The sequence below is a fragment of the Lampetra fluviatilis genome, unplaced genomic scaffold, assembly GCF_964198595.1.
Source record: "Lampetra fluviatilis unplaced genomic scaffold, kcLamFluv1.1 SCAFFOLD_1110, whole genome shotgun sequence".
Classification (NCBI taxonomy): domain Eukaryota; kingdom Metazoa; phylum Chordata; class Hyperoartia; order Petromyzontiformes; family Petromyzontidae; genus Lampetra; species Lampetra fluviatilis.
The window spans coordinates 1-26,217 of NW_027621488.1; the positions used below are offsets into that span (position 1 = coordinate 1).

The following is a 26,217-nucleotide window of genomic DNA, read 5'->3' on the forward strand; positions in this document are numbered from 1 at the left end:
TCTCTCTACCCCCCTCTCTACCCCCCTTTCTCTATACCCCCCGTCTCTACCCCCCTCTCTCTATACCCCCTCTCTCTACCCCCCCCCTCTCTCTCTACCCCCTCTCTCTACCCCCCCCCCTCTCTACACCCTCTCTCTCTACCCCCCCTCTCTACCCCCCTTTCTCTATACCCCCCGTCTCTACCCCCCTCTCTCTATACCCCCTCTCTCTACCCCCCCCTCTCTCTCTACCCCCCCTCTCTCTACCCCCTCCCCCCTCTCTACCCCTCTCTCTCTCTCTACCCCCTCTCTATACCCCCCCCACTCTCTCTACCCCCTCTCTCTACCCCCCTCTCTCGCTACCCCCTCTCTCTACCCCCCCCCCCCCCCACTCTCTCTACCCCCTCTCTCTACCCCCTCTCTCTCTACCCCCTCTCTCTACCCCCTCTCTCTACATCCCCCCCCACTCTCTGTACCCCCTCTCTCTACCCTCCCCCTCCCTCTCTACCCCCCCTCCCTCTCTACCCCCCCCCCTCCCTCTCTACCCCCTCTCTCTCTCTCTACCCTCTCTCTACCCCCCTCTCTCTCTACCCCCTCTCTCTACCCCCCTCTCTCTCTCTACCCCCTCCTCTCTACCCCCTCTCTCTCTACCCCCTCTCTCTACCCCCTCTCTCTACATCCCCCCCCCACTCTCTGTACCCCCTCTCTCTCCCCCCCCTCCCTCTCTACCCCCCCTCCCTCTCTACCCCCCCCCCTCCCTCTCTACCCCCTCTCTCTCTCTCTACCCTCTCTCTACCATCTCTCTACCCCCCCTCTCTCTCTCTACCCCCCTCTCTCTACCCCCCCCTCTCTCTCTCTACCCCCTCTCTCTACCCCCTTCTCTCTCTCTCTACCCCCTCTCTCTACCCCCTCTCTCTCTCTACCCCTCTCTCTACCCCCCTCTCTCTCTCTACGCCCTCTCTCTACCCCCTCTCCCCTCTCTCTCTACCCCCGCTCTCTACCCCTTCTCTCTACCCCCTCTCTCTCTACCCCCCTCTCTCTCTCTACCCCCGCTCTCCCTCCTCTATGTCTACGTTCCCCTGTTTTCTGTGCAATATATGGACCCAGCTCCTTCTGTCTCTTTCATTTCAGCCCTCACCTCTCTCTCTCTCTCACGCGCTCTTCCCCCTACACCTCTCTCTCTACACCCACCGACCTACACAGCCCTCTCCTGTCTCTCTAGCCCCCCCCCACCCTCTCTCTCGCTCCCCTCTCTCCCTCACCGTTCCCCTATCTCTCTCTATCTCATTCCTCGCTCTCACCTCTCTCTCCCAGCTCTCCCCATCTCTCCTCTCTCTCTCATTTCCTGCTATCACCTCTCTCTCTCTACCCCCCCCCCCTCTCTCTCTACCCCCCCCCCCTCTCTCTCTCGACACCCACCTGCCTACATCTTTTTCTCTCCTGCCCGCTAGCGCTATCCTCAGCTCCCCTATCTCGCTCATCCCCAGCTATCACCTCTCTGTCTCTCACACACAACCTACATCTCTCTCTTTACACCCACCACCTACATGCACCCGTCTCATCACGCAGCTCTCTCACCTCTCTCTCTCTCTCTGCACTCTCTCCACCTACCCTTCTCTCCCCACTCCGCATCCTCTCTCGCTCATCCCCAGATATCTAACTCTCCCCCCCCCCCCCCCCCCATCTCTCTCATTCCATCTCTTTTCCCAGCTCTCCTCTCTCTTCTCAGCTTCAGAAGGTGAACACGAGGGTGCCGTCCACGCTGGTACAGAGAGGGGCTTTTCCGGCTCCCCAGCGTTCGACGAAGACGCTCCGCACATCACCGACATGTGTGTGGTACGCGAGCTCCATCCGGAGCCGCGCCTTAAGCAGGCCCCTGAACACTGGAAGCACAGAGCAGCCGTCCAGTGTCACCTTCCAGCATCACCGTGGCGTGCGCGATGACCGCCACCACCACGTGCCTTTTCTTTCGTGTTGTGCGCGGTGCTTTTAGCGCCACAGCGCGTGGATTTGTAGCGTTTGTTTTCATTTGTTTGCTGGTGACTTTGTGTATTTCATATCGAAATCGCCTCCAGTGCTGTTGCTGCTGGTGGCAATAAAAGTTGTTTAAAAGTCAAAGTATCTCTTCTCAGCTCTCCTCTCTCTCCTACAAATGCCCCCCTCCTGCCTCTGCCTCCCTCTTACTACATGCAGCGTCATGGGCCTCTCTCCTCCCCATTTCTCTTTTCTCTCAGCTCTCTCTCTAACCTCTCTTCTCACCACTCTCGATCTCTCTCTGATCTCCCTAGATCTCCTCTCTGCCAGTTCCCTCTTTCTAAACCTCCGAACTCTCCTCTGCTCTGTCCCCAAACACATTCCTGCGGAGGGAGCTGGTAGGAACGTTGGGTTGCTCGGTCAATGGCCAGGGTCAACGGCGGCGTGGTGCCCGACTGTGAGGGCGGGCACAAGCCGGCGTGAGCAGGTTAAACGTTGAGTTTTATAAGGGCACCACGGGGTGACCAGCCCCTCCCCACCCAGCCCCTCCCCACCCTCCCCTCCCAACCCAGCCCCGCCCTCCCCACCCAGCTCCTCCCAACCCTCCTCTCCGCACCCAGCCCCTCCCTCCCCACCCAGCCCCCTCCCTGCACGACGGACGGACACAATAATCCCTGTGGGCTGGTGGAACCAGGAGGTTCCCTACCAGTATAACTCTCTCCTGACATGCAGCCCTCTAACTCTCTCTCTCCCCAGCTTTCTCATCTCTCCTACCTCTCTCACTCTCACACACACACTCACGCGCGCGCCCTCACTCAACCGCCCACACATCAACACCGCAATTCGGTATATTGCAAGTCAGAAAAAATATATCACTGAGCGAGAACAACAACAACACGACAGGAGAGAGAGAGAGAGAAAAATAAATCTCACGTGCATCTCCTCCCTCGTAGCAAACTCGACCCACGGTCATCAATGAGAGCACACCGTGTGTGTGTGTGTGTGTTGCTGTATGTTGAACTTCTTTCGCACCACACGTAGCGAACCGTGCGAAATCGGAGGTGTGGCGCTTAAAAGGGTCAACGTGTAATGGACGGCGTTTCGGGGAATGGCCCTTCTTCATGGCACGAGAAGGACAACTGCCTGAAACGTCGCCGAAGATATATTACTCGTGACGATTCGTACGATGAAGTTGGTCGTTGTAATCCACCGGCGAAACGTCGGACTCGGATTGTGAACGCTGTGGGTTTGCTCTCCAGCACACCGGAGGTGCTGAAGTTAGTAACGAATTGGCCACGTTCTGTTTACGTGACAGACCTCACTGATTGGCTGTGTCGGGTGGTGGTGGGTTAACGACACATTTATATTAACGCGATCGAACCCAAAATAACTTTTATCATGAATAACTTTGATCGCGAAAGCCTACGTGTTAAATTAAAAACGTATTTTTTTATTTTTTTATTTTTCTCTTTCAAGACCAAACACACGTTGTTATTTTTGATGATCGTGTTAAGTTGTATGTTTTGGTTTGTTATTAATATTGTTGTTTTATTGTGCTGCTGCTGCTGCCAACGTAACAGAGCAGCCAAATCATTTCCTCGCACAATGTGATTCTTCATAATGGAATTCTTCATAATGCGATTCTTCATATTGCGATTCTTTATAATGCGATTGTTCATATCGCGATTCTTCATGATGCGATTCTTCATGATGGGATTCGTCATAACGGTATTCTTCATAATGGAATTCTTCATAATGCGATTCTTCATATCGCGATTCATCATAATGCGATTCTTCATGATGCGATTCTTCATGATGCGATTCTTCATAATGGAATACTTCATTACGATATTCTTCATAATGCGATTCTTCATAAATCGATTCTTCAAAATGGGATTCTTCATGATGAAGTTCTTCACTCCAAGGCTCTGTAACGCCCATACGTCAGCACCCTGACCCTATCAGCCGCAGATACACATCATTAGTAACAAATCATCTGCATTTATATTTGCCGCTAAACGCCATCGACATCTCGAGGCTCCGCACGCGGGGAACGAGAATAAGTGAACGCGGCACTCTGCGAGAGATGCACCAAGACAAACGCGACACAGATGTTTTCACACATTTTTACATATATATATGAACGGCCAGAAAAGCGACGTCTCTCTCTCTCGTGCATGCTATTATATCCGTCCACGCCGCAAATGAATACAAATATCGTATTCTGGACGTGGTCCTTGATTCATTCCGCAACATTGACCCGATAGGATTCAGTGCGATTCAATAGGATTGAGTACTGTTCGGTAGGATTGAGTAGGATCGAGTATGATCGAATGCCATTCAGTGTGATTCAATAGGATTGAGTATGATCCGGTAGGGTTGAGTAGGATCGAGTATGATCGATTGCCATTCTAGACGTTTCAGTAGGATCGAGTATGATCGAATTCCATTCAGTGCGATTCAATAGGATTTAGTATGATTCAGTAGGGTTGAGTAGGATCGAGTATGATCGAATGCCATTCAGTGCGATCAATAGGATTTAGTATGATTCAGTAGGGTTGAGTAGGATCGAGTATGATCGAATGCCATTCTAGACGTTTCAGTAGGATTGAGTACGATTCATTAGGTTTCAGTAGATCCAGATTTCGTTCGAGTATGATCCAGCAGAAAGGATTCAGTACGAGCAGACCTCTGGGACTGGTCTCGTCAGCACAGAGTCAGGCGTGCCAGAACTCAAACAAGAAAACCACGACTGTAAATTGGTGACGTTTCGGGCAATGACCCTGAATCGATTTCGACGCCACGAGTCGAGAAGCCGCGTTGAGCACTCACAGTATGGAGGAGGCGATGCGGTTGGCGAGTGATTCTGGTTTCGATATTAAATTTGAAACAACAACAACAACCAACAACCAACAACAACAAAAACGTTGTGTGGCCGTGATGCCCCGCACTCAATGGCGCTACCTGCTCTTGTTTTCGAATCACGTCACGCGGGGTCCTGTAACGTTCGCCGCTAAGATGACGGAGCGAGCCACGCAGCGCGGTGTTCACCAGGGCGGCCGCTGTGCATCATCATACCGGGTAGAATGATGATGACGCGTGTGGTGATGGTGATGATGAGGATGATGACCGCGTGTGACGATGTGATGATGGCACGTGCGATGATGACCACGTGTGGCGATAACACGTGATCGTGACGATGATGACGCGTGTGGTAATTATGCTTGTGACGATGACCGCGTGTGACGATACCACGTGATGACGATGATGATGACGCGTGTGATAATATCACGTGCGATGATGACCGCTTGTGGCGATACCACGTGATCGTGATGATGATGACGCGTGTGGTAATTCTGCTTGTGGCGATGACCGCGTGTGACGATACCACGTGATCGTGATGATGATGACGCGTGTGGTAATTCTGCTTGTGACGATGACCGCGTGTGACGATACCACGTGATCGTGATGATGATGACGCGTGTGATGATGTCACGTGCGATAATGGCCGCGTGTGGTGATACCACGTGATGACGATGATGATGCCGCGTGTGGTAACTCCGCGTGCGACGATGCCACGTGTGACGGCGACGAGTGCGCGTCGCTCACGACGACACCCGCAGTATTAGCCGGAGCTGCCCGTTCACCGCAAAGAGCGAAGCCTCCGCAACCGACAACGGCACGCGCGCTACGACTGGGCCCCCGTGTGCACGACACGAGTTCAGCGATCCGGTGCGAAGTGTGCGGAGTCTCTCTCTCTCTCTCCCTCTCTCTCTGTTTTACGATCAGAGGAAACAAGAAGATGCTCGGTGTAGTCGGCACTTTGCTTCGTTCATCATTTCGTTTTTTTTTCAATGCTTTGCTTTATGTACCCCCCTCCCCCTGTTTAAATTAAAGATTTCACGAAAGATTTCACGCTCTGCTCTCCTCCTTCTTACTCATTCCCTCTCTCTCTACCCCCTCTCTCTACCCCCCCTCTCTCTCTACACTCTCCCCCCCCCTCTCTCTCTACACTCTCTCTCTCTACCCCCTCTCTCTACCCCCCCCCCCCCCTATCTCTCTACACTCTCTCTCTCTCTACTTTATGTCTATGTTCCCCCCTGTTTTCTATGTAATATTTGTAAAAAAAATATCTCTCTCTCTGCGTGCGCACGCAAAATCGTCGTCCGTTGATGACTTGTACACAAATCGCCACACTGACGGGCACTCGAGCGCGACAGCTTAACAACTGACCACGGACACCGGGCCGAGGGCAATGCCACTCAACCGCAGATACGTGCTGGCATTGTCGATCAAGACCAGAAATTAATATATATGGAGATACAGATCCCACCCTCCCCCCCCCCCCCCGATAGCCATAGCGAACTGTTGGGGCAAGTGCCGTGAGCTAGTGAGCAGCACATGTGAAGGCCGGCACGGCACACAAGGCGGGTGGGTGGTCAGCACCACGCACGGCCGCCTTTGTCTCCCCAGTGGCGATGTTTACACATCACACCAGGTACTCATTTGAGGCTGAGTCGATCTAGGGGACGATGCTCAGGACCGGTTCAGATAATCGTCGCGGGTGTTGGCCGTGAGCGGCGATCGAATTCCGGGTCGCCGGGTTCGAAGCGCGGCACGCTAACCACTGCACCACCGCTCCCCACTATACATATTTATACTCACACACACACAGGCATACAGCCTGAGATGCTGCCACAGTGAAAGCTGCAACGGTTAGCAGCGCACTGCAGCCGCAACACAGAAGTCACCAGTCCGACTCCATCTCCCGGCACGGCCGTTCAAACGATGCAGCGAAGTCTATTGGTATGAAGCAGTCCTCCTCCGTAACTCCCTTCCGTTCCTCTCTTTCTCTTAAAGCCTCGCCACCTCTTCTCCATCGCCCATTCCCTTCCTCTTCCCTCCCCTCGCCCCCTCCACTCCGTCCCGTCCCTCCCCTTAGCCATTCCGTGATCCCCTAAGTCGTCCCCTCGATCGCTGTCACTCATCCCTCGATAGCTTGTCGCGTGCCCCTTGCCAAACGCCATCGTTCCCTGCTGTGCGTGTCACCGTTCTTGTGAGCGACGCCGTCAATCGCCTTGAGCGAGAGGAGGCTCTCTATCTCCATCATGTGCACATTTTCCGTGGAGATTCAAGTCCACCCACAGCGGTAGCTGAAATCGGAAGCACCCAACCACGGCCGCTGAGTGCATCGGCAGGAACACGCGTGGTGGGGTAAAGTGTGGGTAACTCCCAACTCTTCCCAAGAGCGTGGAAGACTAGGCCAAAATCCACCCCACCCCCCCCCCCCCCCCATCTCTCTCTCTCTAGAGTGGGCTCTTTAGACTCTGGAGAATCATAGGAAATCGTCCAGCGGTCGTGTCAGTCAAAAAGGGTTTTGACCATACTTTACCACGCTGGGCAGCGCGGGGTTGTGTGTGTGTGTTTGTGGGGTGGGGGGGGGGGGGTACAGGCCCAGTTCAGAAATCACTCGGCTCCTAAACTCTGTCCGCAGTGGGCCCATTAATTAATGACTTTCTCCGTCGTGAACTGAGAGCTAATTAATGAAGTAAGTGCTACGTCCATCCATCACCCAAGGCCCTGCCAACGACACTCCCCATTTCCCTCCCCACCACCGACCCTCCAGAAGTCTTCGGACACTCATTTGACATATTAAACCCATTCACATGCGTATTTGTGAAATCTGTTAAATCCGTTATGTCCATTAACTAATTAAGACGATTAGCCACTCATTCATTGAAGATGTCACGTGCTAGCCCAGTAACTCCTTCGCAAAGAAGTCATAGCCTCGTTAACCCATTAACTAATTAACCCATTCGATCATTAATCCATTAACTAATTAAACGACCATTAACATCAACAAGCTATTGGCGAAATCACCCGTAAACACTTTTCATAGTTTAATTTGTTGACACATTCAATCGTTGAATTGATAACTAATTGAATTAATCCATTAACGCATTAACCCACGAATGGGTCATTCCATGAAGTCATTGACGCAATGACCAACACGTCATCGGTATACCAATTAAACAAACTACTAACTCATGAACCCATTAATGTGCTCGTCCACTAATTCGCGTACTGACCCGGGGTGGCAACTCGCTTGCGAGTCTCTAAATAGACACTGTCTAATCGTCGTGTTCCGCTGTGTGCCAAATCGCGTCTCGTCGCTGTGTCCGTCCCCTCGTTGACGGCTCCAGTTGTTTAACTCCGACGACAGAACGGAGTTCAACACCGAGTAGCAGTAACAGTAGAAAGATGTTTTCGCGACCAATATCATCCATAAGAGGTCAATTTAACACGTAGGCTTTCGCGAGCAATATTATTCATAATATAGGTTTTTGGCTCAGATCGCGTTATTTATAAATGTGTCGTAACCCTCCACCACCCGACACGGCCAAACAGTAAAAAATGTGTCACGTTTTCAAAAGACAAATTAATAATTCTTGCCCGATGAGGCTGATTGTAATTATCAGCGAAACGTCGTACTACTCAAATTTAAAAATGCTGTTGATTCTCTCTTCACGACATCGGTGGGCTAAAGAAGTCAATTAATTTGTCCTTTGAAAACGTGACACATTTTTTACTGTTTGGCCGTGTCGGGTGGTGGAGGGTTACGACACATTTATAAATAACGCGATCTGACCCAAAAACCTATATTATTAATTTATAAGAGGTGGGTTTTTTTCGATTTAAAGCTTTCGTGACTGCAGGGATTCATATTCTCGGTTCTTTCAGTAAAGTCACGTAGAAGCGAAATACTAAAATAATAATATAATACCATGAGAGATTCGTTCATGACGCTATCCACATATACAAACACAAAGACAATTTCAACCTAGAAGATGGATTCTGGCTTAGCAATCATTGGAAGGATTTGATCAACCATTTCGAGGCTTAATTGATTGTGTTGACGCTTACGGTGACTTTCAGACCGCATTCCATTCTCCCCCCTCCTCCGTTCCGAGCAGAGATGGACTCGTTCGTTTGAACAATCGATAGTTGCTGTCCGTGGTGCTGACGTCAAGAAAAACCCGCCATTTTTTTTTCAAATTTCTTACTGTGGTTTTCACACCTGATGATGATTGTTTGTGTTGCAATCGAAACGTCGTGAGAATTTTATTGTTTGATTTATTATTTTTCTTTTTCTTCTACGTGACTTTACCGAAAGAATAGAGGTGTTTTTTTTGTTTTGTTAGATCGCGTACAAATATATAAGTGTGTCGTTAAACCCGCCACCACCCGACACAACCAACTAGTAAGGTTTGTCACGTGAACAGAACGTGCTAATTCGTCACGAGTACAGCACTAACCGCTTGTGTGTTGGAGAGCCAAGCCAATGTTAATGTAAATGTTGTGGATTTACTTTCCAACACACAACCGGTGTTTCGATTTAAAGCTTTCGTGACTGCAGGGATTCATCTTCTTGGTTCTTTCGGTAAAGTCACGTTGAAGGAAAATAATAAAATAATAATGAAACATAATAAAATAAAATAATAAAATAATATCATATCATAATAAAATATAATAATATAATATTATTTTATTATGTTTTATTTGTATTATTTTATTATTTCCCTTCTACGTGACTTTACCGAAAGAACCAAGAAGACAACCGGTGTTGCTGTACTAGTAACGAATTGTCCACGTTCTGTTTACGTAATAAACCTTACTAAATCGACTGCGTCGGGTGTCGGCGGGTTTTAACGACACATTTAAATATTTACACGCGATCTAACCCCCCCCCCAAAAAAAAACCCCTCTATTATAGAGAACGGATCCCTGAAAAATGTGCGCGCGCAGAATGACACCGCGATAACAGAAACAGGAGCACGTGGTTCTGAAAGCGCGGAGATCATCACGCAAGAGACTTCATCCAGCAGTGGAAGAGAAACCACAACGACGGCAAAACGCGCGCGGAGGGATCATGCTGCCGGGAGATGCGCCGAGAGACGGAGACAAATCCACGCGTGGATGAAGGATCACACGCAGGTCATAGACCGGGGTGGCCTTCATGTAGCAGTGGATCGATGGTGGCATTATGATGAAAGGCTGGTGGACGCGACGACGGGCAGGAAGAGGGCGCGCGTGTTGACGTTTGTTAGAGAGACGCGGCTGTGATCGGGTGTCAAGTCTCTCTGTCGGTGTCAACGTCGGTGTCTATGGCTGCAGGGTTTGGTAGTACATTCTCTAGATTTGAAGCTTTCGTGACTGCAAGGATTCATGATCTTAGTTCTTTCGGTGAAGTCACGTAGGTAAAAAAATGAAATTAAAACTAATGAAATTAAAATTAATCAAAAATAAAACAATAAAAATCACGACGTTTCGGAGGCAACACAAGTCTCCGTCATCAGGTGGGACCGTCCACAGTCAAGATTTGCTGCATCAAGTGAGGGAGGGGATTCAAGGTGTAAGCTCTTAAGTACCAATTAAGGGAGGAAGGGGGAGGGGCTTATCAGAATGTGGTAGCCAATGAATGGAACGTATCGGGAGGGGGGGCGGGGCTAACAGAGGGACTCATGGTCGTGGTCAACGGACGTGTTTGTGCGCAAGTCACTGTGGATGTAGTAGGGGTTAGTACATGTGTTTACGTTGTTTATTGTGAAAATTCGGTCACAGTTCCTATGACCTGCACTGTTTCATTGCTTTAATGGCTTTATTTTGGTGAATTTCGATACGTTTTTTGGTTTGGCCATGTTTGTTTGTTGTAGTACAGAGTTAGACTGATGACCTTAATCTAAGTTGTATTGTGGTTGTTGTTGTTGTTTGACTTGCATCCCAATGGGATTTTTGCACATTTTTGTGTACGGTGCTTTTTCTGCAATATGTTGCTGTCTTTTCTTGGATTTTCTGTTTGCACTCAGTCACATAGTCACTTTAAGATGTTTTTTGTTCATGTTTTTGTTTTTTGTTTGTTGCGGTTGCACCCGATTCAAGAGCCGAATGGCTCACAGGGCTATTCCTAATGAATGAACTTGAAATTGAACTATGGGCCTCGATGTGAGTCCACGGTTTGCAGTTATCGTGACTGCAAGGGTCCATACCCTTTGGTTTTATCGGTAAAGTCACGTAGGTCAAATAGAGGAAAATAAATTAAATCACGACGTTTCGGAGGCAACACAAGGCCTCCGTCTTCAGGTGGAAAATTGATGTATCAAGTGAGCTTGATACATCAATTTTGCTGTGACGGTTCCACCTGAAGACGGAGGCTTGTGTTGCCTCCGAAACGTCGTGATTTAATTTATTTTCCTTTTTTTTACCTACGTGACTTTACCGAAAAAAACAAAGAGTGTGTGAGTCGACGGGTCTGTGTTGGGTGTCTCTGTGTTTCTCTGCGTGATTCGATGTGCCTTTGTGTAGTCAGTCATAGGCAGCAGAGAACAAGTCGTTCTATGTGTCCCTGTCTACAATCGTTGTTGCACCTTTGCGTTCTCGCGTCCGTCTCACGCCGGACTGCCCCGTACCCAGGTCGACCGCGTCCCCTTTTCCAACATTCACTCAGCAGTCGGGAACTCCACACGACCTAAAATACAATCACTTAATGAGCTCCCTCCCTCCCCCATCTCTCTCTCTCTCTCGGCCTCTCTCTCTTTTTTACGATCAGAGGAAACAAGAAGATGCTCGGTTTAGTGTCGGCACTTTGCTTCGTTCATCAATTTCGGTTTTTTTCAATGCTTTGCTTTATGTGCCCCCCCCACCCCTTTATTAAAATGAAAAAAATCACTCTCCCCCCCCCTCCCTCCCCCTCTCTACCCCCTCCTCCTCTCTCCCCCCCCCGCCCCTCTCTCCCCCCCCTCTCTCCCCCCCCTCTCTCCCCCCCCCCTCTCCCCCTTCCCCCCCTCTCCCCCTCCCCTCTCTCTCTCCCTCCCCCTCTCACCCCCCCTCTCTCCCTCCCCCTCTCTCCCCCTCTCTCCCCCCTCTCTCCCTCCCCCCCTCTCTCCCCCCCCTCTCTCCCTCCCCCCCCCTCTCCACCCCCTCTCTCCCTCCCCCCCTCTCTCCCTCCCCCCCTCTCTCCCTCCCCCTCTCCACCCCCTCTCTCCCTCCCCCCCTCTCTCCCTCCCCCCCTCTCTCCCTCCCCCCCTCTCCCCCTCTCTCCCCCCTCTCTCCCTCCCCCCCTCTCTCCCTCCCCCTCTCTCCCCCTCTCTCCCCCCTCTCTCCCTCCCCCCCTCTCTCCTCCCCCCCTCTCTCCCTCCCCCTCTCCACCCCCTCTCTCCCTCCCCCCCCCTCTCTCCCTCCCCCCCTCTCTCCCTCCCCCCCTCTCTCACCCCCCTCTCTCCCCCCCCTCTCTCACCCCCCCCTCCTCTCTCCCCCCCCCCTCCCCCTTTCCCCCCCCCCCTCTCCCCCCCCTCTCCCCCCTCTCCCCCCTCCCCTCTCTCCCTCTCCCTCCCCCTCTCCCTCCCCCTCTCCCCCCCTCTCCCCCCCTCTCTCCCCCCTCTCTCTCCCTCCCCGCGTAATCCTCCTCTCCATCGCTCTCACTCTCCCCTCCCCCCTCCCCTCCATTGCGTCCCCCCAGCGCGCCCCCTTCCCCCCCCCTCCCTCTCCATCCATTACCCCTCCTCCACGCTCCCTCCTTCCCCTCCCGTGCACTGCGTCTCGAGTCGCTAACTGATTTATTTACCTTTCCGATGCACTGCACCCCTACCGTGTGTTTTTGTATTGCTCGCTGTCGCTGTTGTTGTTGCTGTAATCTTCTGACCCCCTCCCCCAACTGGCCTTCTGTGTAAAAGAGCTTTGTAGCTCATCGGATTCCTCACTCCGGCCGAAATAAATAGTCTGTGGTGGTGGCATCCGCTCTCAGTAGGCCTTCATACAGCAGTGGATAGATAATGGCCGACGACGATGATGATGATGACGATTGCGAGCATACACGTAAATATACATTGTATCATCACCAGATATCATTTGGTGATGCTGCTGCTGCTGCGTTGGAAGTGATGCACACGCACAGGCAACGCGTTCGCGAATAACGCTGCATGGGCAGTGGCCATCCACATGCCCAGGCGTGCTGTGAAGAAGGGCCATTGCTCGAAACGTCGCCTATTACAGACCTCTAATTCAAGGCCACACACACCGCGGTCTTGCTGTTGTTGTTGTTGACGGACGCGTTGTTGATTTGTTTGTGTGTGTGTTTGTGTGTGTGCCATGCCAACTCGCTTGCTCACTGAACAACGTCGCGGGGCCCTGACGCTTCGGGCAATGACCCCTTCTTCACACGGCCAGGTGCGCTGTGAAGAAGGGCCGTCGCCCGAAACGTCGCCGTATATACCGTGCAGCCTCGGTGGGCCCCAAACTCGAGCCATGACGCCGGCTACACTACCTACACCGAGCTGCGGCGTCAAACGCGTGAAGCGTTAGTGAACACGTGTGTGAGTGAACACGCGTGTGAGTGAACGTGTGTAAGTGAATGCGCGTGTGAGTGAACACGCGTGTGAGTGAACACGCGTGTGAGTGAACGTGTGTAAGTGAACGCGCGTGTGAGTGAACACGCGTGTAAGTGAACACGCGTGGTGAGTGAACACGCGTGTAAGTGAACACGCGTGTGAGTGAACGCGCGTGTGAGGTGAACGTGTGTGAGTGAACACGTGTGTGAGTGAACACGCGTGTGAGTGAACGCGCGTGAGTGAACGCGCGTGTGAGTGAATGCGCGTGTGAGTGAACACGCGTGTAAGTGAACACGCGTGTGAGTGAACGTGTGTAAGTGAACGCGCGTGTGAGTGAACACGCGTGTAAGTGAACACGCGTGTGAGTGAACACGCGTGTAAGTGAACACGCGTGTGAGTGAACACGCGTGTAAGTGAACACGCGTGTGAGTAGAACGCGCATGTGAGTGAACGTGCGTGTGAGTGAACATGCGTGTAAGTGAACACGCGTGTAAGTGAACACGCGTGTGAGTGAACACGCCTGTAAGTGAACACGCGTGTGAGTAGAACGCGTGTGTGAGTGAACACGCGTGTGAGTGAACACGCCTGTAAGTGAACACGCGTGTGAGTAGAACGCGTGTGTGAGTGAACACGCGTGTGAGTGAACGCGCGTGTGAGCGAACGTGCGTGTGAGTGAACGCGCGTGTGAGTGAACACGCCTGTAAGTGAACACGCGTGTGAGTGAACACGCGTGTGAGTGAACACGCGTGTGAGTGAACACGCGTGTGAGTGAACACGCGTGTGAGTGAACACGCGTGTGAGCGAACGTGCGTGTGAGTGAACACGCGTGTGAGTGAACACGCGTGTGAGTGAACACGCGTGTGAGCGAACGTGCGTGTGAGTGAACACGCGTGTAAGTGAACGTGCGTGTAAGTGAACGTGCGTGTGAGTGAACGCGCATCAATGACAGATGGTTCATCGCGTCGGCTTAGGGACACTGAAAAGCCACCCGCACACCGGCTTTCAGTCTGCGCGCCGCTAATCCGATGCAAATTACAAAGGTCCGCCGTGTAGCCTCCACAGACTGTTGGGGGCAAGTGCTGTTAGCGGGCAGCATCTATGAAGGCCGGTGGGTGATGAGCTTACGTGATGTATGAGTGATTGTGTCACACAAGGTGGGTGGCCAGCACCGCGCCCGACCGCCTTTGTCTCTCTAGTGGCGAGAGGAGACCTAGAACCGGTTCAGATCAACGTCACTGGTGTTGACCGCGCTAGTAAAGGGCACGTGTATCACACAGTCACGCGCACACACATCACCCATACATCATACACACATCTTACACATCACACACACACATCACACACATCACACACATCACACACACATCACACACATCTTACACATCACGCACATCACATCGCACCCACACATCACACACATCACACACACATCACACACATCACACACTTCACATCACACACACCACACAGATCACACACATCACACATCATACACATCACACATCAAACACATCAAACACATCACACACATCACACACATCACACACCCACACATCACACACATCACACATCACATACAACATCACCCGCTCCCCTCCTAGCCACATATTTGTCTGTATGTGTGTATGTATGTGTATGTCTGTATGTGTGTGTGTGCATGCTCAAAGTACGTTGAACGTATTCCGTGCCGTACGGTGAAGCCGGCTACGTACGGCGCGTAAGAAGTTCAACACACACGGCGCCTTGTCTCAGGCACGGACATGTCCGGTTTGGCTTCAGACGCATTTACATCTCCTCTCTCTGTCTGTGTCTCTCTTTTTTACGATCAGAGGAAACAAGAAGATGCTCGGTGTAGTCGGCACTTTGCTTCGTTCTTTATTTCGTTTTTTTTTTGTTTTTTTTAATGCTTTGCTTAATGTACCCCCCCCCCCCCCACTCTGTTTAAATGAAATATTTCACGAAATATGTTCAGATCTGCTCCTTCTTCTTAGCCCTTCCCTATCTCTCTACCCCCCTCTCTCTACCCCCCCCCACTCTCTCTACCCCCTCTCTCCCTACTCTATGTCTATGTCCCCCCCTGTTTTCTACGTCATCTTTTAAATAAAAAAAATTGACGACGCGCTGCTTGCACTGGCACGTGGCGGTGTGGAGCACGTGACCCGGGTTGCCATTGTGACGTTGCCCGACTCGATGTTGGTGATCCCGTATCGGAAGCGGCTCCAGGGCTATTGCTGCTGGCAGCAATAGAAGTGGTTTTCAAAGTCAAAAGTCTCTCTCCCTCTCTCTCCATCTCTCTCGCTATCTCTCTCTCTCCCTATCTCTATTTGTTCTCTTCATCTCTCTCACTCCCCCCTCTCTCTCTCTCCCCCTCTTTTTTACGATCAGAGGAAACAAGAAGATGCCGGTTTAGTGTCGGTACGTTGCTCCGTTCGTTGTTTTTGTCTTTTCTATTCTGTGCTACTTTCTTCGTCGACACAAACATCAACACGAAGAAGCACGCTCTGATCTCCTCCCTACCCCCTTCCCTATCTCTCTACCCCCTCTCTCTCTACCCCCTCTCTCTACCCCCCCCCTCTCGCTCTACCCCCTCTCTCTCTACCCCCTCTCTCGCTCTACCCCCTCTCTCTACCCCCCCCTCTCTCCATCTCTCTCTCTCACCCCTCTCTCTCTACCCCTCTCTCTACCTCCTCTCTCTCTACCCCCCCCCCCCTCTCGCTCTACCCCCTCTCTCTACCCCCCTCTCTCTCCATCTCTCTCTCTCACCCCCTCTCTCTCTACCCCCTCTCTCTACCCCCTCTCTCTCTACCCCCCCCCCTCTCGCTCTACCCCCTCTCTCTACCCCCCCTCTCTCTCCATCTCTCTCTCACCCACTCTCTCTCTACCCTCTCACCCCTCTCTCTCTACCCTCTCGCTCTACCCCCTCTCTCTACCCCCCTCTCTCTCCATCTCTCTCTCACCCACTCTCTCTCTACCCCCTCTCTCTCTACCCCCCTCTCTCTCTACCCCCCCCCCCTCTCGCTCTACCCCCTCTCTCTACCCCCTCTCTCTCCATCTCACCTCTCTCACCCCCTCTCTCTCTACCCCCTCTCTCTACCCCCTCTCTCTCTACCCCCCCTCTCGCTCTACCCCCTCTCTCTACCCCCCCTCTCTCTCCATCTCTCTCTCACCCACTCTCTCTCTACCCCCTCTCTCTCTACCCCCTCTCTCTCTACCCCCCCCTCTCGCTCTACCCCCTCTCTCTACCCCCCTCTCTCTCCATCTCTCTCTCTCTCACCCCCCCCCTCTCTCTACCCCCCTCTCTCTCTACCCCCTCTCTCTCTACCCCCTCTCTCTACCCCCCTCTCTCTCCATCTCTCTCTCACTCCCTTTCGGGGGCTGCAAGGGCCATCTGCACCAGCGTGCACGGCACCCTCGTGGTGTTCACCTTCTGAAGTGCTAGCTCGTCGCCGTGACGCGTGCGATGACCACCACCACAACCACCACCACGTGACTTTTGTGTTGTTATTTGTTTGCTGGTGACTTTGTGTGTTTCGTATCGGAATCGCCTCCGGTGCTGTTGCTGCTGGCGGCAGTAAAAGTTGTTTAAAAGTCAACAAGTCTCTCTCCCTCTGTCTCTCTACAGAACGAGAAAAAAGATGCTGCAAGGTGACACTGACGGCTGCTCTGTGCTTCCAGTGTTCAGGGGCCTGCTTAAGGCGCGGCTCCGGCTGGAGCACGCGTAGCACACACGTGTCGGTGATGTGCGGAGCGTCTTCTTCGAACGCTGGGGAGCCGGACAAGCCCCTCTCTGTGCCAGCGTGGACGGCACCCTCGTGGTGTTCACCTTCTGAAGCGCTCGCTCGTCACCGTGGCGTGCGCGATGACCACCACCACCACCACGTGACTTTTCTTTCGTGTTGTGCGCGGTGCATTTAGCGCCACAGCGCGTGGATTTGTAGCGTCTGTTCATTTGTGTTGCTGGTGACTTTGTGTATTTCATATCGGAATCGCCTCCAGTGCTGTTGCTGCTGGCGGCAATAAAAGTTGTTTAAAAGTCAAGTCTGTCTCTGTCTGTCTCTCTCCATCTCTGGCCCCCCACCTTTCTCGCTCTCCCCACGTCTCTAGCTCTCCCTCGCTCTCCCCACGTCTCTCGCTCTCCCTCGCTCTCCCCACCTCTCTCGCTCTCCCTCGCTCTCCCCACCTCTCTCGCTCTCCCCACCTCTCTCGCTCTCCCCACCTCTCTCGCTCTCCCTCGCTCTCCCCACCTCTCTCGCTCTCCCTCGCTCTCCCCACCTCTCTCGCTCTCCCTCGCTCTCCCCACCTCTCTCGCTCTCCCTCGCTCTCTCCACCTCTCTCGCTCTCCCCCACCTCTCTCGCTCTCCCTCGCTCTCCCCACCTCTCTCGCTCTCCCTCGCTCTCCCCACCTCTCTCGCTCTCCCTCGCTCTCCCCACCTCTCTCGCTCTCCCTCGCTCTCCCCACCTCTCTCGCTCTCCCTCGCTCTCCCCACCTCTCTCGCTCTCCCTCGCTCTCCCCACCTCTCTCGCTCTCCCTCGTTCTCCCCACCTCTCTCGCTCTCCCTTGCTCTCCCCACCTCTCTCGCTCTCCCTCGCTCTCCCCACCTCTCTCGCTCTCCCTCGCTCTCCCCACCTCTCTCGCTCTCCCTCGCTCTCCCCACCTCTCTCGCTCTCCCTCGCTCTCTCCACCTCTCTCGCTCTCCCCCACCTCTCTCGCTCTCCCTCGCTCTCCCCACCTCTCTCGCTCTCCCTCGCTCTCCCCACCTCTCTCGCTCTCCCTCGCTCTCCCCACCTCTCTCGCTCTCCCTCGCTCTCCCCACCTCTCTCGCTCTCCCTCGCTCTCCCCACCTCTCTCGCTCTCCCTCGCTCTCCCCACCTCTCTCGCTCTCCCTCGCTCTCCCCACCTCTCTCGCTCTCCCTCGCTCTCCCCACCTCTCTCGCTCTCCCTCGCTCTCCCCACCTCTCTCGCTCTCCCTCGCTCTCCCCACGTCTCTCGCTCTCCCTCGCTCTCCCCCACCTGTCTCGCTCTCCCTTTGCTCTTATCGCTGCGTTTCGTCTAAAGCGGCCGGCAAATCAAATTGGGTGGGGATTGCCGTTCTTCGCGGCACAGATTGTGAGGGGTAATGCCGCGGGTTTATCTCTTAAGGCCAAAAAGATTACAACGTATGTATGCACTTACCTCGCCACCCCACACGCGCGTGTGTTCGCTTCGTGGTGCAGTGGGCGTGCGTGTCACCCACCCACTCGCGTGCCGCGAACAACGCTTGCCCCAACAGTCTGTTAATGCTATACGGGAGGGGGGGGGACTTTATCTTTGTGCTGTGTGTATGACCAATTCCCGCTCTCGACCAAATAACAGTTACAGCGAGTATCAGACTCAGCCTTCAATGAGTACCTGGAGCGGCGTGTTTTAAGATCAGCACTGGGGAGACAAAGGCGGTCCGGCGTGGTGCTGGCCACCCACCGCATGTTTGTGCCGTGCCGGCCTTCATAGGTGCTCGCTAATAGCACTTTCCTCAACAGTCTGTTAAGGCTATACGGGGGATCTTTGTCTTTGCGTCATCTCGCTTCACCCACAGCAGCTGGCATCTGGACCGTGAGCTCCCTCCAAACAACCAAGCCTGCGCCTCACGTGACCTCAAAGTGTACCTAGCCTGGCACAAGCGCTGCGCAGTGACGTCGGCTACTGTTGTTGATGTTCAGCGCATTGTGTGCACGCATAATGCGTTAGCCTCTTACTCATCGCTAATCCCTTTAAATGCATGCGCACACGCGCGCGTGCGTTCATCTGTGCGCGTGTAAGGATGTGGAGGAGCTGAGTGGACTTGCCGATGACCGGTACCAGTGACGTCATGGCACCTGGGTCTGTCCCGTGACCTCCTCCTGCCAGCAAGCCATCTACACTTCATGTGTCCAGCAGGGTGCACCTAGCCTGGCACAAGCGCCGCGGTGACGTCACCGCCACTTAGCGAACGGCGGTCGTTGTTGTTGCGTGTTCGTTGTGTCACGGCGAACATCAGTGGCGAGTTATCATTGAACCGCTGCTGGCAACTTCCTTGCGAGTGACCTCAAGTCCCCAGTGGTTCTCGACCGGGGGGTACGAGGCGGAGCCCTGTGGGTGCGTGGCGATGTCCCAGGGGTTACGTGGGGTGATTCATAAATGCGTGAAATTATATCGTACACGTGAGTCGTTACATACATACTACACACTACACACTACACTATACACTACACTACTGAACACTACACTATACACTACACTATACACTAAACAACACACTGCACTATACACTATCCTATACACTACACTATACACTACATTATACACTAAACTACTATACACTACACAACACACTGCACTATACACTACACTATACACTACTAAAGACTGCACTATACACTACACTACTAAACACGACACTACTATGCACTACACTACTATACACTACACTATACACTACTATACACTACACTATACACTACACTATACACTACACGACACTACACTATACACTATAAACTACACTATACACTACACTATACACTACACTATACACTATAGACTACACTATAGATGACACTACTATAAACTACACTATACACGACACTACTATACACTACGCTATACATTACTATACACTACACTACTATACACTACACTATACACTACTATACACTACACTATACACTACTATACACTACACTATACACTACTATACACTACACTACTATACACTACACTATACACTACTATACACTACACTATACACTACTATACACTACACTATACACTACTATACACTACACCATACACTACTATACACTACACTATACACTACTATACACTACACTATACACTACACTATACACTACTATACACTACACTATACACTACTATACACTACACTACTATACACTACACTATACACTACTATACACTACACTATACACTACTATACACTACACCAATGATTCTCAACCGGGGACTCCTGGAGGTGCGTGGCGATGTCCCAGGGGTTACGTGAGGTGACCGATAAACGCGTGACATCATATCGTACATGAGAGCCGTTGGGGAATAATCACGCACGAATCTGCCGTCGTGAAACAACTACGATAACGTTTAACGGCGACACCACGAAAACTCCTCTCTGTCTGCTGAAACCCTCTCGTCGTGGCGAACAGCAGCAGCAGGTAGGTAAAACATTTTAAATTAAAATTAATAAAAGTAAAATAAAAATAAATGAATAAATAGATCACGACGTTTCGGAGGCAACACAAGCTTCCGTCTTCAGGTGGAACCGTCACAACCCGACAGCTGTATCAAGTAAATGAGAGATTACAAGAGATACCACTCCGTATATATAATGGTTGAGGGGGGAAGGGCCAGGAACGGCACAATTTTTATTAATATGGTAAGGTGAGGCTTAAGACTAAGAATAGACTGCATAACAAATGACTGAGCCTTTGTTATGGAGAGGTGCGGTTTGTGACCACGCCTAGCCTACATAACAAATGCTGCAAATGAGACCGAGCCTCTGCCATGTAGATGACTTTACCGAAAAAACCTAAGAATATGAATCCTTGCAGTCACGAAAGCTTCAAATCTAGAATCAGCAGCAGGACTTCGACATTGACATGGAGCTCCTGTACCACATCGCTGCTGCCGCCAGCATCACGGCCACGAATAGGATGGAATCCCACGACAACAACAACGACAACAACGACATCCGCCATTCACCGCTAAGTGGCGGTGACGTCACCGCGGCGCGTGTGCCATGCTAGGTGCACTTCAAGGCCGCGTGCTTATATGTAGAGACAGTGCGCCGACTAGCGGCCGTAGGTGGTAATTACGGGCGTGGGAACAGAATAAGAACGAGAGAAGTGAGTATACACGCGCGCGACCACAAGGGGGGATCACTGGGCCAAGGGTCAAAGAGGGGTTCTGCCTGGAAGCTCTTAGAACCCGCGAGAGAGTTCGAGAAGAGGGGCGTGGCCACGCTTGGGGGAATAAAAGGCAGGGACAAGCAAGGTTCGGGGCTGTCGTGGGGGATCGGGGTCCTGGCTGTCGTCGCTAAACCGTCAGCATTATCTTCTTGGTTCTTTCGGTAATAATAAAATAATTATTTAGTTATGTTTTATTTTTATTATTTTATTACAGTACTTCCCTTCTACGTGACTTTACCGGAAAGAACCAAGAAGATGAATCCCTGCAGTCACGAAAGCTTTAAATCGAAAAGTCCGCGTTATGTTCGGTGCTACCGCGTCGTAGTCGTGTGTGTGCACGAAATAAATAAAGAAGAAGCCTCTACAGTGGTGTGTCCGCAGTCGTTACATTTCATATGTACCGTCTGTTGAACTTATTTTCGCACGGGACGTAGCCAACCGCGTTGAAGCGGAGGCTCGGCGGAAGGACAGCAAACTAACGCACAAAAAGCTGTTGTAAAGAAATGAGTTGTCAATTGAGAGCAGTCTTCTGCACTGATGTTCAGGGGGTGGGGTGGGAGGTGTAACCTTCGCCGATAAGACATGATCAGTGTGAGGACCGCTACACATTTGAAACCTTGTTGGGTTTGACAGCAGCACGACGATGATGACGATGGGAAGTGTCGTCACTGTTTGCGCATTGTCGCTGGCTGCACTAAAGGTCACCAGGGACCTCCAGTGGCACGCGGGCCTTTCAGTTAGGCCTCGGCAAGGTAAGGTAAAAGTGTAAAAACAACGAGCCTACCTTTACCCTACCTTTTACCTTACCACAATTCAATCACTCTACCCTACCTTTATTCCTTTAGTAGGTAAGGTAAAAGGTTAAAAGCAACGAGCCTACCTTTTACCCTACCCTTTACCCTTACCCCTTGGCATGTCGACACCTTTACCCTTTACCCTTTTACCCGGTAAAAAGGGTACAATTACCTTACCTTGCCGAGGCTTACTTGCAGTGAAGAGCCACCGCTCTGGAGAAAATAGTTTTCAATGCACTGCCGAAGCGACGAAGGCCCACTGGGCAGGAGGTCACGCAACACCCCCAACGCAGACATTCCCTCGTTTTTTGATCTTCCACGAAGCTCGTGGTCAACCCTAAACCGCATCCATTACAGCAACCATGGCAGCAGCAGATGATGATGCGCTCATGTAAAATTAAAAAGTCTTCAGTAGCAGTGTGCCGTGACTGTGATCGTTCAGAACAGACCGGAGTACGACGCGTAATGACGCCGTGCCACGAGATGCACAAATACGATGAAGGAGACATTGCAGCGATGGTGATGAAACACCTCCGACTCCATCCCCCCCGCTCCTAGCGCGGTTACCTGGGGCTTGAGCACCTTGAGTGCGACATTGCATCATCAAGGGGCCATACGAGACAAAATAAAGATGGAACAGAACCCCCCACCCCTTCACCCCCCCACCCCCGCCCCTCCCCCCCTCCACCTCCCCGCACCCCCGCCCCGCCCCTCCCCCCCACCACCTCCCCCCACCCCCGCCCCTCCGCACCCCCTCCCCTGCCCCTCCCCCCCACCACCTCCCCCCACCCCCCCCCTCCACCTCTCCCCGCCCCTCCCCCCCTCCACCTCCCCCCACCCCCGCCCCTCTCCCCACCACCTCCCCTCCCCCCCGCCCCACCCCCACCCCCTCCCCCACCCCACGCCCTCCGACCTCACCTGCCCGGCGCGTCCCCGTTGGCGTCGAAGCGAATGTCTTCGTCGGAGACGCCGCGGAACTGGGTGCGCATGAGGAAGTCGAGGAGGGCGCTGCCGTCCACGGGACGCATGGCCGCGCACAGGCCCAGGTGGCCTCCGCACAGCGACCTCTGCATGCGGTGGAGGCCGTGGGCCATCGCGTAGATGGCGTTGATGACGAAGCCCATCTTGCTGTCCTGCACGTAGTTGGTCTGCAGGTTCTCGTTGCCTGGCGGGCGACACGGCGCGAGTGGGTGAGCGGTGGTGAGAGAGTGGTGGTGAGTGTGAGTGGTGGTGAGTGGGCGAGCGGTGGTGTGTGTGTGTGAGTGAGCAGTGGTGAGGGGGTGAGCAGTGGTGAGAGTGTGAGTGGTGGTGAGTGGGTGAGTGGTGGTGAGGGGGTGAGTGGTGGTGAGTGAGTGGTGGTGAGTGGGTGAGCGGTGGTGAGTGTGTGTGTGTGTGAGTGAGCGGTGGTGAGAGTGTGAGCGGTGGTGAGAGGGTGAGCGGTGGTGAGTGAGCGGTGGTGAGGGGATGAGTGTTGGTGAGTGGTGGTGGTGAGTGGGCGAGCGGTGGTGAGTGAGTGAGCGATGGTGAGTGAGTGAGCGATGGTGAGTGAGTGAGCGGTGGTGAGTGTGTGAGCGATGGTGAGTGAGTGAGCGGTGGTGAGGGGGTGAGCGGTGGTGAGTGACTGAGCGGTGGTGAGTGGGCGAGCGGTGGTGAGGGGGTGAGCGGTGGTGAGAGGGTGAGCGGTGGTGAGTAGGTGAGCGGTGGTGAGTGGGCGAGCGGTGGTGAGGGGGCGAGCGGTGGTGAGTGGGCGAGCGGTGGTGAGTGTGTGTATGTGTGTGTGAGCGGTGGTGAGAGTGTGTGAGTGGTGGTGAGTGTGAGCGGTGGTGAGTGTGTGAGTGGTGGTGGTGTGTGTGTGTGAGTATGAGCGGGGTTTGTGTGTGAGTGAGTGGTGAGTGTGTGAGTGGTGGGGTGTGGGTGTGTGTGAGTATGAGCGGGGTGTGTGTGTGTGAGTGGTGGTGAGTTTGTTGGCTGGGTCATGTAGCCCGCAAACTCAGGCCACCGCATACCCAAAGTAGCTTTTGTTCGGCCGGATGGAGGGGGCTAAACGCGCGCGGCACGAGCTAGAAAAGAGATGGAATCATGTGGTACGAGAGGATATAGATCTGAGTGGACTTGCCAATAACCGATTGCATCGGCCAATCATCTCAGTCAACCCATGGCACCTGCAGGGTCTGTCCTATGACCTCCGGTCAGCGAGCCGTTGGCACTTCGCCACTGAACTATGGAGCTATTTCTTCAGAAGCGACCTAGCAATCACAAATGATAGCTCAACGAAGTGGCTTATCATCACGTGTGGAAATGAATAGAAACCCAATACTCTAAACGCGTGACATTGATTCGAAATGCGGAGGAGAAAACTGGAGGACCCGGAGAAAAATCCTCCCAGCGGGCGTCAAGATCGTGATCGAACCCACGACCTCCTGCATACCAGGCGAGGTAGTTAACATCTCTCACAACCATGGGGAGAGAGAGAAAAGCAAACTCCAAATCTACAGCGGGTGTCAGGATCGGAATCGAACCCACGACCTCCTGTATACCAGGCGAGGTAGTTAACATCTCCTAGCCACCGTGGTGATGATGAGAGAGAGACACGCAAACTCAAAATATACAGCAGGCGTCAGGGTCGGGATCGAACCCACGACCTCCTGCACACCAGGCGAGGTAGTTAACATCTCATAGCCACCGTGATGATGAGAGAGAGACACGCAAACTCAAAATCTACAGCGGGCGTCAGATTCGTGATCGAACCCACGACCTCCTGTAGACCAGGCGAGGTAGTTAACATCTCTGCACCGCGGCCGCCCTCCCCACTCACCCGTGCCACCCCCACCCCCTGTCCCTCCTCCCCCCTCCTCTGGTGGGGAGCGGTGGCGTAGCGGTTAGCGCGCTGTGCTATGAACCCGACCATCCGGGTACGATTCCCGCTCACGGCCAACACCCAGTGACGATTATCTGAACCGGTCCTGGGCCTCCCCTAGGTCAACTCAGCCTCAAATGAGTACCTGGTGCAGTGTAGTAAACATCGCCACTGGGTGAGACAAATGCGTTCAGACGTGGTGCTGACCCACCCACCCCCTCGTGTACCGTTCCAGCCTTCATCGGTGCCACTCGCTAACAGCCCTTGCCCCTACAGTCTGCCAAGCCTATACGGGGGGAGGGGGGGATCTTTGTCTTTGCCCTCTGGTTACCCGTGCAGTTGCGCTTGTAGGCTCTGTTCTCTTGCGGGCTGCCCCAGAGGCGGCACTGGAAGCGATGCTGCCAGAACTCGGGGAACCAGGGGTTGCGCGCGTTGTTCCGCAGCTGAAGCTTCAGGAAATAGTCGTCGAACCACGACACGTCGGCCGAGCGGAGCTTGATGGTGATGCCGCCCACGGCCTCAGTCTCGTACCCAGCGATCACCTCCTTGCGGTCGGCCCAGCCGTCACTGTGTTATGGGGGGAGGAGGAGGGAGAAGAAGCTGTCGTGGGTCACACCTGGGTCGACTCGGCCTCAAATGAGTAGCTGGTGCGGGGTTTGAGCATCGCCGCGTGGGAGACAAAGGCGGCCGCGCGTGGGGTGCTGGACAACTCATCACCTCCCTCCCCCCCCCTCTCCCCCCCCCCCCACTCGTGTGCCGTGCCGGCCTTCGTAGGTGTTACTCGCTGGCAGCACTTGTCCCAACAGTCTGTTTCAGGGCTATAGGTGGTGGTGGTGGAGGTTGTGGTGGAGGTGGTGGTGGTGGAGGTGGTGGAGGTGATGGTGGTGGAGGTGGTGGAGGTGGTGGTGGTGGTGGAGGTGGTGGTGGTGGTTGTGGTGGAGGTGGTGGAGGTGGTGGTGGTGGTGGTGGTTGTGGAGGTGATGGTGGTGGTGGAGGTGGTGGTGGTGGAGGTGGTGGTGGAGGTGGTGGTGGAGGTGGTGGAGGTGGTGGTGGTTGTGGTGGTGGTGGAGGTGGTGGTGGTGGAGGTGGTGGTGGTGGAGGTGGTGGTGGAGGTGGTGGTGGAGGTGGTGGAGGTGGTGGTGGTTGTGGTGGAAGTGGTGGTGGAGGTGGTGGTGGAGGTTGTGGTGGAGGTGGTGGTGGTGGTGGTGGTGGTGGAGGTTGTGGTGGAGGTGGTGGTGGTGGTGGAGGTGGTGGTGGAGGTGGTGGTGGAGGAGGGAGATCGAGGAGGAGA

The 26,217-nt window shown here is 53.3% G+C and overlaps 1 protein-coding gene across 1 annotated transcript; it reads right to left on the bottom strand.

The window, feature by feature from the left end:
* Positions 1 to 3,868: 3,868 nt before the first annotated feature.
* On the bottom strand, positions 3,869 to 25,493 carry LOC144955321 (metabotropic glutamate receptor 1-like; the record flags this gene model as incomplete). The annotated part of the gene is made up of 3 exons (XM_078885573.1): positions 3,869 to 3,911; positions 22,988 to 23,234; positions 25,258 to 25,493. Coding segments are annotated over 3 exons (526 nt in total), but the record flags the coding sequence as incomplete, so codon positions are not given.
* Between the last annotated feature and the right edge of the window lie 724 nt (positions 25,494 to 26,217).